Source organism: Melospiza melodia, chromosome 9 (genome assembly GCF_035770615.1).
Source record: "Melospiza melodia melodia isolate bMelMel2 chromosome 9, bMelMel2.pri, whole genome shotgun sequence".
In the NCBI taxonomy this organism is placed as follows: Eukaryota; Metazoa; Chordata; class Aves; order Passeriformes; family Passerellidae; genus Melospiza; species Melospiza melodia.
The window spans coordinates 35,312,324-35,331,727 of record NC_086202.1 but is presented as its reverse complement, the minus strand read 5'-3'; the positions used below and the strand labels follow the sequence as shown (position 1 = coordinate 35,331,727).

Below are 19,404 nucleotides of genomic sequence, written 5' to 3'. Positions count from 1 at the left end.
AGATAATGCTTTCCATAAGATAAATTTATCACCATCCTCATTCAATCATTCTGAGATGTTATCTCCAGTTTTTAAAGCATGTATTTTCTGTGTGCTTATATACAATTTGTGTTTTTATAGTATTTCCTGCTGGACTGTGAACAGCTCAGGTATTATACAAGACTCAAAGGAGATGAATGAGGGGGAAGCTTGTGCATGTTACTTGAATGAAAGATATTTCACTTGTCTAGCCCCAAAAGAGCCAAGAAAGGTAAGGGATAAAAGCACCAGCTTAGACTCTTTTGAACATAAATTCAGGCATTTTAATGTGTATCTCATTAAAGCTACATGAGTTTCCATGTAGGTTATTCATACATATTATGGCACTTGGACTTTCCTAACAGGTATTTAGTTACCTAGGACATCTAGGCTAAAAAAGAAAACATCTGCTAAAATTAACCATTTCTGTAAGAAAACACTTCTGTCCCAACTTTCAAACCCCTAATTTTCCTGAAAGTTGCACCAAAATACAAGTGTTGCTATTTCACATTACCTCTTCTCCAGGTAAGGCATTATTCTGACATCTGCTGGCCTGGCATCCAACTGTACATCCTAACAGACTGCACTTGTTATTCAAAAGGAGTATTTATATTAATCCAAAGGTAAGAACAATTTTAGTGAACACAAATGAAACACATTTAAACCAGGCCCATGTATTTTCATATAAATCTCACAACTCTACCAGTATTTTGGTAGGTTTCTATTGCTTTCTTAACTCATCCAAACTGCTGTATTATTACAAGGCTTTAATACAGCAGCTTTGGGAAAGAAAGGTATATTTGGAAGGGAAAAAAAGTTGTGACAAGTGAAAACAAAAAAAAAAAATCCAAGAAGCTGTTTTTTAAAAAAAACTTTACTTGTAAAATTAAGCAGCATGCTACTTTGTGATTTATATTTGAATTTAAAAAGACTAATTAGACCGAAATAAAGACAAAAAACGAAAAATGGCAAGTCTATAAATAATGAAAAATTTGATTTCACTAGACTTCAATGAAAAACATTTGGTAATTAAATACTTGCTACTGTTTGTTACCTTGATGAACTTTATTAGGCTTAAAACTATAACAAAGTTCATCCTAAAACTTTTCGCAATGCAAAATTATTTTCACTCGAGGAGTGTCTCAACTTGAATGCTAAGAATTACAAGCAATCTTCTGGAGCAGACACATTCATAAAACTTTATACATCTTTTGGAACTAAGATATTTATACTACTAAAATCAAACATGCATCACTTCCCATACATTCTGGTATCATGATTTATATTACATTATGTAACACCATTCTTCTAACAGCAGCAGTTTATCATACGTTTGCTCCGTTCTCTTTGGATTTCTGATCTTTATCTTCGTTCTTCACCACATCCTTCAAAGGGAAAAAGGGACAGGATGAGAGGAATTGCAGAATCTCTATTTCTCATGCAAACTGTAAAGCAGCAGATACTTTATGAGACAGAGATTACTGTTTGTATCTTTAAGATACTGTGTGAACTGGTATCCTAATCATTTAGTTATAACCAATTCCAGGATCTTCCTGAAAAACTGAAGGGCAGAAATGCTCTGGAGCTTCTGGGTTTTGCTTAAAACTCATTTTACTGAGGTATTCCCACATACTGAAATAGTTGAATTCTGCCTTGAGAAAGTACTCTTGACCAGTAAAACAGAGGAGCAGATTTGGACAAGATCAGGACAGGAAAACATTCAGACAGTTTGAGATCTACATGAACAGTTATACCTTTTTAAAAACACTGAAGTCAGGAACATATGTTGCAGGTTAAGAAAAAAGACACATTTAATTTAATTTGTTATCTTTAAATAGTCAATCAAACATTAAGCTTCTTCTCTAGATATGTTAAGATATTCCTGCCCTGAATTAATGTCAAAATTGTTTTTATATTGAAGTGTTGGTTTCAATAATCAGTCTACAAGTTTGTCTACAATAATAAAAAACAGAATTAAACAATTCTTACCTGTTTGAGAACACTCTGTATTTCATCCATAACAGTAGCTAAATTTTTGATTGTCTTATTCAGCTGACCCTCAAATTGCAATTTTTTATCATCTGAGGTCTTCAAATTTTCTTGCAGTTGGCCAAGGTCCTTTTTTACTTCTTTCAGCTCCGCAGAGAGACTTTTGTTAGAATTCTCCAGTTGTAGAATAGTTTTCTCATCCTCATCTTAGAAAGGGAAGAAATGAAAACGTCAAGTCACTTCCAATGCTGTGTACTTTGCAATTTAATATTCTATTTGTGTGCAACACCATAATACTAATTTTTAAAGAACATTAAAAACTGCATTGAATTACCATTTGATAATACTTAATTCTGACCACATTTAAAGTCTTGCATTCAACTTGGATAAAATTTAATCACAAATATCATCACCCAAATTGATTTCTCTGCTAAAGAAGTCCCAGTGCCACGCACCCCTGTAAGCACTGCCCTCAAAGTTACCATCCCACCTGTTTTTTCCTCCAGCAGCTGCAGCTTTTGCTCAATCTCTGCCCGCACCCTTTCGCTCTTCTCCAGCTTCTGCAGGAGGCTGCCCACGTCCACCATGGCCCCGTTGTACACGATGAGCCCCACGTTCTCCTCCACAGCCTTGCACTCCTGCTTCACCGTGGGGGACGGCAGCAGCAGCCGGTTCCCTGCAGGGGAGGGCACAGTCAGGCCAGAGAGCAGCCTCAGACACCCCTCAGTGCAGGGCTGTGCTCCATCAACACAGGGTCAGGCCAGAGAGCAGCCTCAGACACCCCTCAGTGCTGCTCTGTGATCAATAACCACATAATTCCAGAGAGCAGCCTCAGACACCCCTCAGTTCTGCTCTGTGCTCCATGAACACAGGGTCAGGCCAGAGAGCAGCCTCAGACACTGCTCAGTGCTGCTCTGTGATCAATAACCACATAATTCCAGAGAGCAGCCTCAGACACCCCTCAGTGCAGGGCTGTGCTCCATCAACACAGGGTCAGGCCAGAGAGCAGCCTCAGACACTGCTCTGTGCTCCATCAACACAGGGTCAGGCCAGAGAGCAGCCTCAGACACTGCTCAGTGCTGCTCTGTGCTCAGTAGCCACATAATTCCAGAGACCAACCCCAGACACTGCTCAGTGCTGCTCTATCCTCAATAACCACTGGGTCATTCCAGAGAGCAGCCCCAGACACTGCTCAGGAGAACAAACAGACCCAAGGCTGCTGCTCTGTCCTCAATAACCACAGGGTCATTCCAGAGAGCAACTTCAGACAGTTCTCAGTGCTGCTCTATCCTGAATGTCACAGCATCATCCCAGAGACCAACCCCAGACACTCCTCCAGGAGAACAAATACAGACTCAAGGTTGCTGCTCTATCCCTCACACTTGTCTTCTTCTCCTGAGCCCAATTCTCCCCCCTGCCATAAAGCAGCATTCTCTTTCCAGACACCATTCTGTGCCTCTTTCCTGCAGGAACTGTCTTCAAAACTCAGGCTCCACTCTACTACCTGCAGCCCTGAGCCTCCTGACTTCAAAACTAGTAACAAGGAATGCTGCTCATCAATATTGAACATTAACCTCTGTCCTCTTTCCCGTTCCAAGATATTAAGATTTATCCTAGAGTTGCAACATTATGTGTTGGAAGCACAAAAAACCCTGTTACTTTTGAACTGCCAAGGATTTGCTTTTCTAAACTGGCTCAATTAGTTTCTGCAAGAAATCAAGTACCTCAGAACTCTCATTATCACACAGAAATAACTCTCTGGAAGTTTGTGGGGAAAAAATAATACCACCTAGCATATCCTCCTGTAGCTCTTGGGACTCCTCTTGGTTTTCCTCATCTTTAGAAGTGTCTGTTAGTCTTCTATAAAAGCAAGATTCTCGAAGCACTACTTTATTGAGCAGCTTCTTGACCTACAACACATGGAAAGAAATAATTAATAATTATTTAATACCCAGACATCCTGTTACCTAAACAAGAAGGGTTTAGCTTGGAAAACTTAAAAGAAATTGCACAGCTTTTTGAATTTTAACATACTGGGGCTTAAAATGCAAAAATAAGAGATAATAAGAATAAAAATAAGAAAAGAATAAATACAATTTAGAGACAAAAGCTACATATACAGTATGGGCATATTATAAACTGCAAACTTCACCTTTTCACTCCCAGTCAATTTACAAAAGACTAAACTCTTATTTCATTGTAAATATGAAGTGGCTGCATAAAAACAAGAGATCAGGTATGCAAGCAAAGCCTGTAGAAGCTAAATTACATTTATCCCAGTTAAACCAGTCCTGTAACATCTGGAAAGGTTTTTAGCAGTACACAAAACCTGAGCACGTGACAGGTGAAGTCCAAGAGTGTACAGGATCTCCTCCATGTCCTTCTCCAGCAGGTATCCACAATGACTTTGATCAAAATAAACAAAAGCCATCAGGAGATCCCTGTTAACAGTCACCATCTGGGTCTTGTCTTTCTCCTAGAGAAAAGTGATTATGGCATCATTAGGAATTAAAATATCATTCCAAAAATATACCAACTTCTGACCTAACAAAAGTTTTTTCTCTGTTTATTTTATTGTTAAATTAAGTCAAGTAATTAATATTACTATCAATTACCTACTTAGATCACTTTATTTAAGACTAATTTAAGCTATATATGAAAAGTAATCTTTCAGTATTTAGAAGAAATACATCACAATGGATAGTAACAGCTGGTAGACACAATTTCCTTTTGTTCATGCTAGTATGTAAAACATGGACATAGAATTAGCCTAGTTATAAAATAGGAAACATTCCCTCTGCCCTCAATCATTTACTTAACAGCTGCTTTCAAAGGGAAAACAGCTCTTACAATAAAAATAAAGCTAAGCTGCAATTAGGACACCCCAACAAGGTGTGTGCAGTTGTTAAGAAAGCTGCTAATTACTTTATCTTTGGATGCCCTCTCTTTGCAATGTTTATTTCCCTCTTTTCTGTCCTCCCGTTTGTTCATCTCCTCTTCGTCCCGATCTGCAAAAGAGAAAGAAAATTCAGCATACTACAGCACACCCTTGTATAACCATCACCAGAATACATGCTGCCACTATAAAAGTCACATAACCCCCAAACACCTGCAATATGCTTCCCTGAAAAATAATTTAAAAAAATGCATTCAAGTGAGCGCTGTTAAATTCTGATTTTTCTCTTATTTTAACATAAGCCATTTATAATTTTTTCCCTGTGTTTGTTTCACACACAGGACAGCAGAGCTGAAACAAATGCAAACTAGGCCAAAGTGAGAGCTGCCAACATCTCCATCTATTTCAGTGGTGTGCAGGAAATTACCACAATTCTGAGGCTTGGCAGAGTCTGCACTCAGCTATGGTTATTCAAATTCAGTATTATTTACTCTCAAATATTTCACACAATAAAACCCATATACAGTATGTAATTAAAACCACATGTTTAGACTCATGTTGAGTGAGAGATGACTCTTCCTATGACTTAGATTCTCCAGGAAGTTACAGATCACATCACTTATTACATGTGAATTAAAAATGGCAGGTTTTTTATCTAAAGGCAGGCAGTACAGAAAAATCAGACTGAAAGAGAGATAGAAATGAACCAACTGCTGGGATGGATTATGGCATGCAGCTCTGCACCTTCCATGCAAGTCTTGGGACAGAGAATCATGTCCCAAGTTCAGCTTTAAGCTCACCTTCCGTGAGGAAAACTTGGGAAAAACTATGTATTACAACACTTGGCTAATTTTATCAACCCTTTTCTGAGAACCAATTGCCTTCTCCTGCACCTCCATGGTTGGGTTTTCTCAGCAACTCTTGACTGGGAATGGGATAAGGACAGACTCTGGGAAGCAGCAGCAGCACTTGTACAGAACAGACAAGCCCAGGCCACTCTTACAGATAAATTGTAAGAAATAGGAGTTATTCTGGAAACCACAGATCAGCATCAGCTCTTTAAGCTGTTTTGGTGCAGAACTCTGCTAAAAATACAACTGAAAATGCTGGGACTGCAGTTCAAACCATGCCCAGCAAAACCTCTGCACAGAAAGGCAACTGCCCCAAAGTCAAACCAGAAAGCACAGAGGGTGTTTCACACCTTCCTGACCCCCTGAGCAGGGGAAGGGCTGCTGCCATTGCCTGCAGGGCCCTCCAGACCCTTCTCCTGCTTATTCAGCTAACAGCTCCACCAAACAAAGACCAACCTCCTGTACCATGGGCTGCAGAGCACCCACACTGCCCTGTGTCCTAGCCAAAGCCAGGATGGCATTCCAGAGCTGAGGAGCAGCAAGTCAGGCATGTAAAAGTGGTTTGCTTTTTCAGAGGTGCTGAATACTCACATCTCCTACTGACTTCAATGGGAGCTGCGAGAGGTCTGCATTCTGAAAAAAATAAAACCACTTCTATATGCATGCCTTGCTTGGAGCAGCACAGCCAGCTCACAGTCACTGTGTTCATACAGGGCCTGGCACAGAGGTACTTACATCTGATATACAACTGGTTAAAATTCCCAGAATAAAATCAGCTTAATAGTGCAATTTTGAATTGTCTAGTTCCAGTGCCTTCTCCAGCTTGAAAGAACATAATCAGTGATGATAAAATTTGTTAAAGGTCACAAAAGTCATAGTTCAAGATACCTTCATCTTCATCTTCAGCCTCTTCTGCCTCCATTGGATCGTATTCTTCTTGATTATTGTCCTCTTCCGTTTCTTCTTCTTCTTTAGAATCATCTTTCCTTTTGTCTTCCCTCTGGAACAAAAATTCCTAAATATTTATCAAGTCAGAATCAAAACCCAGCAAAGTAAAACCCTTACTGCCAGTCAAAATTTGCCTACATTACATACATACATACATAAGTCACCTAAGAACACAAATACAAATTTATATGATACAGCTGAATGTTAAAATACTACTCCCAATACACCTGTAAAAATTTTAAATTACTGAATATAATTGAAGCATATTTAAATAGATCAAGAAGTCAAATCAATTAACTAACATTACAAGAGCTGAGTTTCTGAAAGGAGCAATGTAAAATAGAAATAGAAACACTTTAAAATTTATCCAGACAGGATAGACTGCATATGAACTAACTACAGACCTTCTTTTCATCTCTCTCTTCTTTTTTATCTTTATCATCTCCAGATTTTCTTCTTTTAGGTTTTGGATCATCTGTTTCATCATCTTTTTCTTCTTTCTTTTCTTTTCTCTCATCTTTTTTGCTTTTTTTGTCCTTCTTGTCCTCTCTCTCTGGGAGAGAAATCAGTGCTTTGTAAATTCTGACACCAAAATCTCTCTGAAGCATTTCATTGAAGAGTTCTGCAAACAATGATACCTGCACACAAAGAAGAAAAGTGACAAAAACTTTTCAAACATGTATTAAAAACTTGTATAGTTTTTAGAATGGGGGCTCAGGGTCCCAAGATGGAGGGATTTGGGTGTGCCTTGTCCTTCTTTCTCCTTCTTCCTAGCCTCCATCTTCTGGGTGATGGTGGCACTTTTGGATTGGTTTAGAGTAGGAACACACTGTCTAACACAGGTGATGGGTATTGGGAGATTATTGTAAATAATGGACAGGTAGTTTTTAGTATAAAAAGATAACACACTGTCTAACATAGGTGATGGGTATTGGAAAATGATTGTAAATAATGGACAGGTAGTTTTTAGTATAAAAAGATAACACACTGTCTAACATAGGTGATGGGTATTGGAAAATGATTGTAAATAATGGACAGGTAGTTTTTAGTATAAAAAGATAACACACTCACTGTCTAACATAGGTGATGGGTATTGGAAAATGATTGTTAATAATGGACAGATAGCTTTTAGTATAAAAAGATAACACATTGTCTAACATAGGTGATGGGTATTGGAAAATGACTGTTAATAATGGACAGGTAGTTTTCAGTATAAAAAGATAACACACTGTCTAACATAGGTGATGGGTATTGGAAAATGACTGTTAATAATGGACAGGTAGTTTTCAGTATAAAAAGATAACACACTGTCTAACATAGGTGATGGGTATTGGAAAATGACTGTTAATAATGGACAGGTAGCTTTTAGTATAAAAAGATAACGCTCTAAGTGTCAGTGTGCCTCAACCCGACCTGCTGGACAGACCTTGGTGGGTCAGGGAAAGAATGTTATAGACAACAGAAAATAAACAACCTTGACAAGCAGAACAGAAGAATCCTGACTCCTCCTTCGGTCGCTGGGCTGGGAAAAGAGACTTCCTAACACATCTGGGTCATCCTGACCCAGAGATCCCCAAGAAGGTGCAATTTTAGCAACTCCCACCATATCAGAATTTTATCAAGTGTCAGATTCCTTACTACCTGCTTTGAACGTGGAATCCTTACACAACTTGATCTGAAAACCTGTGTGTTCCTCTGGATGCCACGCAGCGAGTGCACTCCTATCGTAACACGCGCCAAAGCCGTGGCAACTCAGGAACCTTCACAGGCCAATTCCAGAGAAACAAGGAGAGCTGAGAGCGTGTCCCCACCTCGAAGGAGTGCTCCTTGTTGTCCTCCAGCCTGTAGTCCAGCAGCACGCTCAGGGACATGATGCTGCAGTCGAACTTGCCGCTCTTGGCCGCCCAGTTGGGGTGCACGATGATGGCCGGCTCGTCGGGCAGGACGTAGCGCCGCTCGCGCCGCTGCCGCTCCAGCTCCTCCTGCCGCTTCCTCTCCTCCTCCTGCAAGGGATGGAACAGCCAGGTGAGCACGGCACTGGGTGTGCTCTGGGAAAATCCCTGCGCCAGGGTTTCCTCCTGGGAGGCTGAGAGGCCTCAGAGAAAAATGTAAATAATAATTATCCCATTGCTGCTCCTGCGTTTGGCTGCTTGGGAATGTGGCTGGAGAGTGTTTATCCAACAGGTGCGTCTTGGATTGGTGCCATGTGAATTGTTTTTACTTCATGACCAATCACCATCAGCTGTGTCAGACTCTGAAGAGTCACAAGTTTTTCATTATCATTCTTGTTAAGCCTTCTGTCTGTACCTTTCTTTTTCTTCAGTATAGTTTTAGTATAGCATTCTATAATATAAAATATAGTAGATATACCACACTAGATATACTACACTAGGTATAGTGCAGTATAGTATAGGATAATATAAGATAGTATAATATAGTATAATACAGGATAGTATAATATAGTATAATATAACAGAATTATATTATATTAATGGAATAGAATATATACTTATATAGTATAGTATATAAGTATAAAAATATAGTATAATACTACACTATATTATACTATATAGTATAGTATAACATATATAATAAATATAACATAACATATACAATAAATATAATACAACATAACATAATATACATTGCATAACACAATATAATATCAGAAAATAATAACTCAGCCTTCAGAGAACACAGAGTCAGATTCCTCATCTCTCACCTCGTCCTAGAAACCAACATCACACTCCAAAGCTGAAGTTTCAGCCTCTACATGAGTTTTTGGGACTCGCTGCTTTCCTGAGCAAAGGAAAGCCCAAGCTGCTGGAAGGAACACACAGCTGTACAGCACAGAGAGGTGTTTATTCCTTACAAAGGAAGAGAAAGGTTCATACCTGACCTCTCCAAAGACACCCAACACAGCTCTAACAGTTACAGATGACAATTTATCTAACTCTTGATTATGGGAAATGCAATCTCTATAGATATACCTGATGCAAATGAAATGAAGGGTTACAAAATGTAAAATGCCACCATATTACTGATTGCCAAGAGACAAATGCTGAAGTCTCCTAACTACAAACAAAGTCAAGGCAGAGCTTGTGCTTCATAAAAAGCCAGCACAATCACAGCTCCCCTTCAATCCTAAAGAAAGCTGTGGCAAGAAACCCAAGCTAGTTGAATCCCATCCAAGCTGTGAGAAAAGGCAGCAGCAGCTGACAGAATTAGCAAGCACACGTACTTTCCTCCCTCAACAAGGTTTACAGAGATGTATAAAAATATCAAACTTCCAATCACCCCATACAGGTTAGCAGGAAACACACAAAAAGGCAGGTTTAAAAGCCACTAAAGCACAAGGCATTCTGTAGACATTTCTGCCCCCTTTCTGTGGCTGAGCTTTGGCCTCATTGCACAGATTTTGTCAATTTTTGTGAAGAAGCAAACCAGACAGGCACTGCAACTACAAACCACAAAACTGAGAAACTCCAATACACAGCAAGTACCCAAACATTAAGGTTCATAATAAAGGAAAACAAACCCAAACAAACCCAAGCAAACCATCTGCCACATGAAGAAGCTGGACTGTGAGACACGGAGGCAAACAGAACTAAAACTGCTTTTCATGTAGGTTTAAGGAGTTAAGGTAGTGTTAAGTGTGTTCACTCATCTTGAGCATGGCTTTTCTCAGGAGGCTTGGATTTATTTTTCCTTAGATTTAAGGTCAAACATTAATTCTGACACCCTTAGTGCAGCGGCACATTTGGGCTGATTTGGCTGACACAAAATAATTCAAACTGACCAAGAGCTCTTCCCAATTCAGCAGCTCAAGGTACAGCAAGAGTTCCCAGTACAGTCACCTGAGAATAACAAAATCCCAGCAGAAGTAGGCACATGCCTCTACTTTTTGTGCTTATACATATTTAGACAAATATTTAATATATTTCACATGTACTTAGGACTTAAACCAAGTATGTCCAAATCCTAACCTCTTTATCATCTTCAGATTTCCTATCCTCCTCCTCTTCCTCTTCTTTCTCAGACTTCTCTAGCTCCTTTTGCTCTTCTTTTTGCTCCTCTACTTTGAGCTGCTTTGTCAGCCGAGCTATCAGCTGGGATTTCAGTCCCTTGGAGCTGAGGGTTCGGCTCTCTAACTCTTTGCGAAGGTCATTCACCTGGCAAAGGAAAATTCTGTCAGTGGCATCAGGCAGTGACATCACAAAACACTGGATTAGCAGAGAAAGTGAGGTAAAAATCAACAGCTCTGAAAAGTCAACTGAACTTTTAAACTTGTGCTGAAAAACACTAATCGTTACTGTTACAAAAGACCCCATTGCATTTAAATTGATGTTTTCCACAAAAAACTTCTTTCTGGGGAAATTTTCACAGAGGCAGGGAAAGGATTCTATTAAAGTGAAATAGTTTATTGTTACTACTGTTTTCAAGGAAAGTTTTTATTATGTCTCCTGACAGAGTTTAAAAAGGCAGTAATTGTACAAAAATGTACAATTTTTAAAGTATTTTAGATCCCACACTTCTTAGTTAAGTAGTAATCTGGCAGATTACAGCAGAACTCTTGTTTTCCAGTTCATGTATCATAACTAATACCCTTTAATTGTACAAAGTTCAGAATAGATTCAGTTAGCTGCTTTCACTTTCTACAATATACAGGAGTCATCCCTGCACACTGTGATACCACATCTGGTACCTATAAATTCAGCAGAACACTACTGAAGTTTTCTTGCTCAGTTAAGGGAACATACTGCTGCATTTCAGGTCATGTCTTAAAAGTGAAAAAGTACAAATTTTCAGAAGTGTTTGTTACCTTCATTGTTTTTGGATCCAGTTTAGACCAGTGTGTAGGCGTAGAGATCTCTTTAGCTTCCCCATCATCCTTTTCCTCTTCATCCTGACAAACAAAATTTCAAAATTATCCTTCAGAAAGCTTGAAAGCATTTCAGTTATTTTTTAAATTCTGTTGCTGATCTGTGCAAGGTCACAACTGTTTCAGATAGTCTTCTCCTAAAGTTATTATTTAGACAAGTTCACACACACATTCTACCACTTTATAAATGATCACAGTGCCACTCAGCCAATACAAGCCAGATCTGTGGAACACAAAAGGGTGATAAGCAACACCACAAAGGATATTGGGGTTACACAGACACTGCTGGTCTCCAGTAACCACACAGCGGGTGATCTTCCCCCACATTTTAAATGCCCCAAATTACTCTTTGTTCAGTCAGACCTTCCCTTATTCCAAGATGCTGATCAGCCACATGGCCTGAAATTCAGATGTTTCGGACTAATGTTTGTTCAATTTCAAATATCACAATTAGAACTGGCCACGAGAGAGAATTTAGAAATTTCAGAAAATGGCAAAATGTTTGAAGACAGCTATTCATAAACTGAATCTCACTCAACAACTGGTCCCAGATTCCAGCAACTACGTCTACGATAAAAATGTCTGCGCATGGTAAGCACAATTTAATTCCGTTTGTGATATCAGCATACACATTTACAGTTAGTGAACTAGCTGAAATAAAAATCAAAAGCAACATTCACTACACTGCTGAAAGCTGGTTTACCAGTCATTGTTACCAGTTATGTTCCTCCTGTGTATGTATGTTGTGTAGTATGTGGTGTGCATTTTGTGCCTGTGTTCCTGTGCCTGTGAGAAGCAGAAATAGAAAAAGGGATTAGCGTTCAGTGCCTGTTCTCCATCAGCCTCCTTGCGTTCACCCTGAAGCTTCTCGACCAGCTGCTGCTTGTATCCTCGGGAGAGGGTTTCCCACTCTGAGCGGGTGGGAAGGCAATGCCAAACATCCGGGAAAAATAAAACCACTGTCTCCACATGAGCTGGAACCGTACGCCCCTTGTGGGTCTCCTCAGGGCGATGGTAGCGAATCTCTGCAAAACGGTACCTGTTGCAAGGGAAGAAGCATGTTGGAAAAAAAATTCTACAATACATTTCTCAAGAGCCTAGATCACTTGTAGCACATCAAGTAAAGAAATTTTGCTGCAAGACCTTGAGGTTTATCTAAAGAAAAAAATTATGGGAGCCATATTTTCTCCTCTGGCACACTTGTAAAGAGGTATCGCGACTGAAAAGGAGGAAAATCGACAAAATGCTTTTCATAAAACTTGTTGTTTAGCCCAAGTAGGTTTTATGTGCAAACAGAAGTTGTGGAAGAACTTCAAATTTAGCATACAATAGGCTTTCCTGGTATTGGTACAACCACAGTGAGTGTTAATGCAGGACAGAAACTCATCAAGAGAAAATATGGCTGTATAACAAACGGCTATTTATTTATAACAAAAGAATAATGAAATGAAGTTCTCTTGACGATCCTCTCCAGCTATGCACAAAATGAAAAATATTTTCAACGCACATTCATTAAAAAAATTACAGTATAACATGTCAAAATAAACCCAGAATTTTTAATTAGTTCTTAATGCAGTATTCAGCACAGTTAGCACCAATCAAGCTGATTACCAAACAGAACATCCTTTGAGTAGTTCACCTGAACTACCAAGAGCAGTTGACAAAGAAAAAAGGGTTTTTCCAGCCTTTTTTGTTTTGTTTTGTTTTTTAAAGTCCTGGTAACAGACAAGCATTCATTTCTACATTGAACTTGGCAGTGCAGTGCAGTATGCAGTACTTACCATTGCGTGCACACACTTAAGTCAATCCCTGTAAGAGCCTTGCAACAGCGAATTGCCGTCTTTATCAGCACCGAGGGGTCCTTTTCTGGGTCAGGCCCGTCCAGTGAGGGGGACCAGTGTCCTCCAATAGCCATAGCTTCATCTTTGCCTTTCATACCCACTAAAAACTAGACAAAAAGAGGCTTCTGAATGTTCCCCTGATAGGGGTAAAAGGTCACTTTCCCAAAGTGCAAAGAATATTTCATAGCACACACACTGAAATCCGTGAATAAACCGTGAAATTACTTTGAAATCTGAAAATGAAAATCAGTCAAGAAAGAGTTCAGTTATTTTTTTCCACAGATTATTTCAGCAATGGAATAGGTTTAAAACATCATCACTCATTCTTGCTTTCAAGATTTTCCATCAAGGTTGTTTACTGGTACAGGCTTGTCCCTTTGCAATTAAAAGCTTTCTAACCCAAAAGACATTAACTTAAATGGTGCCTTAATTCTGACACACGTTTAGAGATGAGCCTACTTAAAGGTGAAGAAGAAAAGCTACAGAAGGTGAGACCACAAGAGCATCATACCTATAAATGAAAGTACTCCCGTGTGCTGTAAGTTAGAATTTAACTGCAAAACAAGTCTGTTGTCCTGAAACACCACAGCACTTACAGCCTCTTCAGTTTAATGGTTAAGTTTCACTTAACACAACAGCTGCTTAACTGTTGTTTCACGTGTATTCTCTTCACAGCTGAGCCCTTACAAAATCAGTAAGTGCTTGTAAAAAGCAGCTAACAAAGTTAATTGTTTTAGTTTGACTAAGTGGAACAAAGCAGTAAATGTGAAGCTCCTATAAGTGGAAAAGAACTGACATATAAACTAGATCTCTTCAGAGGAAAAACGAAGTCATCATTCAGCTGTCTACCAGCTCCTCTCCTACTGTCAAAAACAGCAAAGCTCTATAACCAACCTTCATTGCCAAAAGTGTCTGGCATGGAAGCATATTTACCTTTACAAGTCTAGCAGGATGCTGAAATCCATCCCGAAGTTCTTGGGGATCCTCAGCCAGAGCACAGGACTTGTGGTAGAGATCTTCCATGCTGGGACTGGCCATCAGCATCACCTGGGGGGCAAGTCAGAGCAGTCTGGTGGAGGTCCCACTACAACTGATCAACCACGAGCACCAACACACATACCAACACTTAACAAGGTCACTCTACACCCTAAACAGGTGTATGATAAAACAGGATGCTCCTTCTCAGCTACTGACTGTGTTGTGAAGCTCAGCTTTCTGAAAGGCAGCTCTTGCTCTGCACAGACTGAAAAACCAGAATGTCTGATACTTGAGCTTTACAAGTTTTGCACACAGAAGGCAAGTTAGTTAAGTCTCTCTATGTGAATGTCAAAATATGCTGCATCAAGGGCTGTAATCATGTATAAAAGACCCCTTTATCAAAACATTTTCCTAAAACCTGTTCCATTTGAAGTTTGTCATTAAAATAGGTCTGAGATTTTGCCAATCTGTGTTAGAAATATTACATGCTAAAGACAGATCTCAATCTACTTCAAACAAAAAAATAAATATTGAGATGAACAGGAAATAAGGAAAAAAAAAATACCACTAAACAGAATAACACAAACTGCACAGAAAGAGTTCAGTTATTTTTTTCCACAGATTATTTCAGCAATGGAATAGGTTTAAAACATCATCACTCCTTCTTGCTTTCAAGATTTTCCATCAAGTTTGTACTGAAGGAATAAAAAGGACTCCATTAACTACTCAAAATGAATTGCCTAAGAAATCATTCAGAGACCTTGCAGGAGCTGGCTTTCTTTCCTATAATCACATCACTGCAACTGGGTGCAGACAATGCAAGAGCCCTCTGTAAGCACAAGATTTAGCACAGCTCTTGTAACACAAACAAACTGCATTTCAGTTGTGATTCTTCAAGCTCTACATACTAGTTTTTTATTGAAAAGTTTAAAATGCTGTACTTTGCTTAAATGGCTGCAGAATGTCTTCAGTTACATCTCCTTTTGCACCCTATTGATAAAAAACCTTCTAATGAATAGTGCTATCAGTGGAAAAGCACACAAACCTTAGCACTGTAGAGATGATCAGCATCGGGTGGATCGAGGACAGCAGCGTTCTTATCTATAGGATCTACTTCTCTATGCATTACATAGAAATTGCAGTAGTTTCCCAGCTGAAAGGGTCTAGACATAGGGAAAGCATCCACCCACGTGAACTGAGCATCAAAGAAGTCGCTGGGGATGTACAGGTTCTGGTAACGCCTCCTCAGCTCCATCATGTCACAGCTACGGCTGGAACACAGGCAGGATGCAAAGATACAGAATTATCAACTATTAACTCAAGAGGTGCATTAACTGGCAATACAACCACTGTATATTTGGTGCTGGATATATAACATCTCCAGAATATTACGTTTGAATGTCATGGATGAAGTTTTAAAAAGTAACTATTAAACACTCTTCCCATTCAGGGTCTGCATGTTAGGGAATATTCACTAAACAATGCTATAAAGCTATTTTGCAATAGCACTCTAAAGCAACACAGAACCTCCAACAAGTTTGTCGGGAGTTTAGTTCAAGCATAGCTTAAAGAAAAAGGCCATGAAGGCATACAATTGAGAGAAAAGTAAAAGGTAGTTGCAAAGCAGTTCCAAAGCAGTTCCCAGCCTGATTTCTATGAACAATTAGACTCTCTCAGACATCATTGTATAAACAATAAAGTTCTCAGGCAGTCTTCCCATAACAAGTGAAACACCCTCTCTGAAAAAAGATAGCACCCTGAGAACAGATATAGAAGTTTTAAAAACCTTTCATATCACAGTGAAAACACTAGTTTTATTTTGTGTAAACAATCAACAGTATTGTAAAACAAAAAGAGTAGTTAGAGTTTTCTCTGTTAGCCTATCATAAACCTAAATTTTAAAATATATATTAAGTTTGTTAACACTATTATTTAAACTAGCTAATCGATCAATAAACTCAAGTCCAATACATCACAAAATAATCGTTCTCCCCTCACTTCAACACAAGTTCATCATACAAGGTTCTTAGCCATTACATACTTGACCAGCTAGGTTTTTTGCACGTTACATTGACAGGTGGAAGAAAGAAGGGAAAATTCACTTAACAAAGGTTACGGGAAGAGCTCGAGAGTCAGGACCATCACTTATAGACACACAGGGGACCGGCGCAGCTCCGGCAGCCGCGCCACGCTGGCACGGACCGCAGCACGCACGCACACGTACCAGTCCAAGGAGAACTTGGAGAACTGCACGGTGTAGCGGGGCAGCACGCGGCGCGGGCGGCGCGGGGAGCGCTCCCGGTCCCGCCGCGGCGATCGCTCCCGCGAGCGCTTCCTCTGCGGGGACCTCTCCCGGGACCGGCGCCGCTCCCGCTCCCGCTCTCGGCTTCAACGACACACAGAACGCAAAGTCACGTCTAGCACAACTGTCAGACACAGCTCAAACAAGGGAAGGAGTTCCAGTAGTCTCTTTACAATACAAACTGATAACACAACTCCTTACTTTCAGGCAGGTAAGAACTCTTCCCTAATTCCTAAGGGTAACACCGCTTGTGGCTCTTGCTGACCCACTCTGGAGCAGGCAGCTCAGCTCTGGGTGAGGAAAGCTCTTTCTGGATCACAGTCTGGCCTACCTACCTCCTGTCATCCTTTCGGTTTGGCATGGGGTCTCCACCTCGGTCATTCCTGCCAGAAAATCTGGATGGTGGGTCGAGTCTTCGAGCTGGCTGTGGCTGTGAAACCAGACGGACTGGGGGCTGCAGCAAACCACCTGCAACAGAAGGGACAGCACCCATACAGAACAGGGGCAAGCACCTACACGTGGCAAGCACTGCTGCTTGCAGCTGCTTCACTTTCTGATTTGAAATTTATCCTTCAACAGCCCCCCAAGGAAACTCAAGAGAACTAAGCTTTCCTTCACTGAGGCAAGCTGACACTCTATCAAAGTGAAATTGGTTAAAAGCATCCTCCTGAGATGGAAGCTAATACAATCTAAGCACATGGAATTCATCTTAATAAACAGCTAAGCCTTTCCAAAAACTTAAACTACAGATATACTACTACCTACTCATTTTACTGAAGGAAAACTGAAATCCTCATTTTAAGGCTATTCATACATAAAAATAACTGGCATCCTGAAAAAATATTCCTAAATCAATATATTACACTGCTACACCAATCCCTCAGCAGGTAATTTCTTTGCCTTGAGACACTTCAGCAAGTGATTTAAGTGGAGCAAATGTTATTAAACACCAATGAACAATTAGGACTAATTAAATTGCAGTAAGCATTTATGCAAAACAATTCTGCTTTGGTTCTTCTGCCCTTGCTTTTAGTGTGTTAAGACCAGTCCTAATATTATCATTTCTGTCACTGATTCCTTAGCCACTAAAAGTTTAAGAGACTTCACAGCCTTTGTTTTAGATTTGCCATGTTTGGCAGTGTTTCTTCTCTCAGATGTCCACCTGGCTAACTGAAATTAATAAGCAAAGAAACAACAGCTTTAAGAACACAACTGTGAAACCTGATTTTGTGGAAAACTGCAGAAGTTGCTGAAGGACTGCACTGCTACTAATACTTTCAACTCCCCAACTTGTCTGAGAAAGAACAAAAATTACACTGAATTTGCTTTTGGCTTACAAAATCTTAACATGAACAGGAGTCCATGGGGACTTCAGTAACCAGGTGATTTCTGAGCTACTGCAGGCAACGTGCCTTGCACAAAGGTGCAGGAAGATATATCCAATCTGAACACTCAGCAGAGTCCCCTCCATATTATTTTAGCTATTTTAGCTATTACTTCCACCTTCTGATTAACAGGAAAATAACCATCACCCACATAGCACCAGAGTTGTTGGGGAAGATGAAACAGGAAAGCCTTATAAATATGATTGCCTGGCAAAAGATTTTGAGAATATGGAAGCTATAAGCGAGATTGAAATGAAAGCAAGCTTTGAGATACCTCAGTTACTGAACAATGGGGAAACAATGGTGTAGCTGGCTGAAGATAATCCCCTTTTGATGGAACAACACCCTCTGCTTGCAGACAGGCCCAAGGGTCAGAGCAGATCCTGCCAGCTTGGCAGAAGGGGCCCAAAGAGGAGTTTTTAGGGTTTAAAATGTAACACGGTATGGTAATGCAATGATTCTTATAGGCTGTATGGAAATGCTGTAGGATTTGTATCTTGTACTAGATTAGTTAGTGAGAATTAGAATACTGAAGACAGAAGAAGACTTTTGGTATTGTAAGGGGAACCTTGCTCTCTGATCCTCTCTTTTACTCTCTCATCCTCTTTACCATGCTCTTGCCTTCTCTCTCTTTCCCACTCTCTTTACCTCCCTCTCCCTCTCTGGGGCCTGCTCTGAGCTGTGTCTGGCAGCTCCCAGCAGGGCCCTGCACCCAGGCCCTCTGCAATGAACCCCAAATCCCAGCAGGGCCCTGCACCCAGGCCCTTTGCAATGAACCCCAAATCCCAGCAGGGCCCTGCACCCAGGCCCTCTGCAATAAACCCCAAATCCCAGCAGGGCCCTGCACCCAGGCCCTGTGCAATAAACCCCAAATCCCAGCAGGGCCCTGCACCCAGGCCCTGTGCAATAAACCCCAAATCCCAGCAGGGCCCTGCACCCAGGCCCTGTGCAATAAACCCCAAATCCCAGCAGGGCCCTGCACCCAGGCCCTGTGCAATAAACCCCAAGTTCCTGACCCGGCTGCAGAGATCTCTGCTCCCCATCTGTCCCACCCCCCGTCACTCCCACCACAGTGACCCCCCACAAGTTCCCTGAAGTTCCCACCTTTCTGCTGTGGCTGCTGCAGCAGGGGCTGAGGCTGCGTCTGGAGCAGGGGTGTGATGGAGGCTGCAGAGATCTGTGCCTGCAGCAGCGACTGCGGCTGTGGCTGTGCCTGCACTCCGAAGGTCTGCTGGGCCAGGGGCTGCAGCACGGCCGGCGGCGTCTTCAGCAGCGGCTGCGCCTGGCTCTGGTTCTGGGGACACAGCGAGGGTC

General features: G+C 40.7%; 1 protein-coding gene and 2 non-coding genes across 6 annotated transcripts in view; all 3 read right to left on the bottom strand.

Moving 5' to 3' along the window:
* Positions 1 to 279: 279 nt before the first annotated feature.
* Positions 280 to 19,404, bottom strand: part of CCAR1 (cell division cycle and apoptosis regulator 1) — a 31,912-nt gene continuing 12,787 nt past the window's right edge. For all 4 annotated transcript variants that reach the window (XM_063164209.1, XM_063164210.1, XM_063164211.1 and 1 more), the window contains 18 exons: positions 19,195 to 19,384; positions 17,041 to 17,173; positions 16,628 to 16,789; positions 15,449 to 15,674; positions 14,359 to 14,472; positions 13,366 to 13,532; positions 12,413 to 12,623; positions 11,525 to 11,608; positions 10,689 to 10,874; positions 8,514 to 8,705; positions 7,107 to 7,340; positions 6,643 to 6,754; positions 4,933 to 5,015; positions 4,337 to 4,483; positions 3,797 to 3,917; positions 2,498 to 2,683; positions 2,008 to 2,213; positions 280 to 1,403 (listed from right to left, as the gene is read on the bottom strand). In XM_063164209.1, coding sequence (XP_063020279.1) covers positions 1,344 to 1,403; positions 2,008 to 2,213; positions 2,498 to 2,683; positions 3,797 to 3,917; positions 4,337 to 4,483; positions 4,933 to 5,015; positions 6,643 to 6,754; positions 7,107 to 7,340; positions 8,514 to 8,705; positions 10,689 to 10,874; positions 11,525 to 11,608; positions 12,413 to 12,623; positions 13,366 to 13,532; positions 14,359 to 14,472; positions 15,449 to 15,674; positions 16,628 to 16,789; positions 17,041 to 17,173; positions 19,195 to 19,384 — 2,814 coding nt within the window. In that variant the 3' untranslated portion in view covers positions 280 to 1,343. The remainder of the gene's footprint in view (positions 1,404 to 2,007; positions 2,214 to 2,497; positions 2,684 to 3,796; positions 3,918 to 4,336; positions 4,484 to 4,932; positions 5,016 to 6,642; positions 6,755 to 7,106; positions 7,341 to 8,513; positions 8,706 to 10,688; positions 10,875 to 11,524; positions 11,609 to 12,412; positions 12,624 to 13,365; positions 13,533 to 14,358; positions 14,473 to 15,448; positions 15,675 to 16,627; positions 16,790 to 17,040; positions 17,174 to 19,194; positions 19,385 to 19,404) is intronic.
* On the bottom strand, positions 13,684 to 13,747 carry LOC134422295 (small nucleolar RNA SNORD98). Its single transcript, XR_010028770.1, has one exon. It is a non-coding gene; the product is annotated as a small nucleolar RNA SNORD98 (small nucleolar RNA).
* LOC134422294 (small nucleolar RNA SNORD98) lies at positions 15,001 to 15,064 on the bottom strand. Its single transcript, XR_010028769.1, has one exon. It is a non-coding gene; the product is annotated as a small nucleolar RNA SNORD98 (small nucleolar RNA).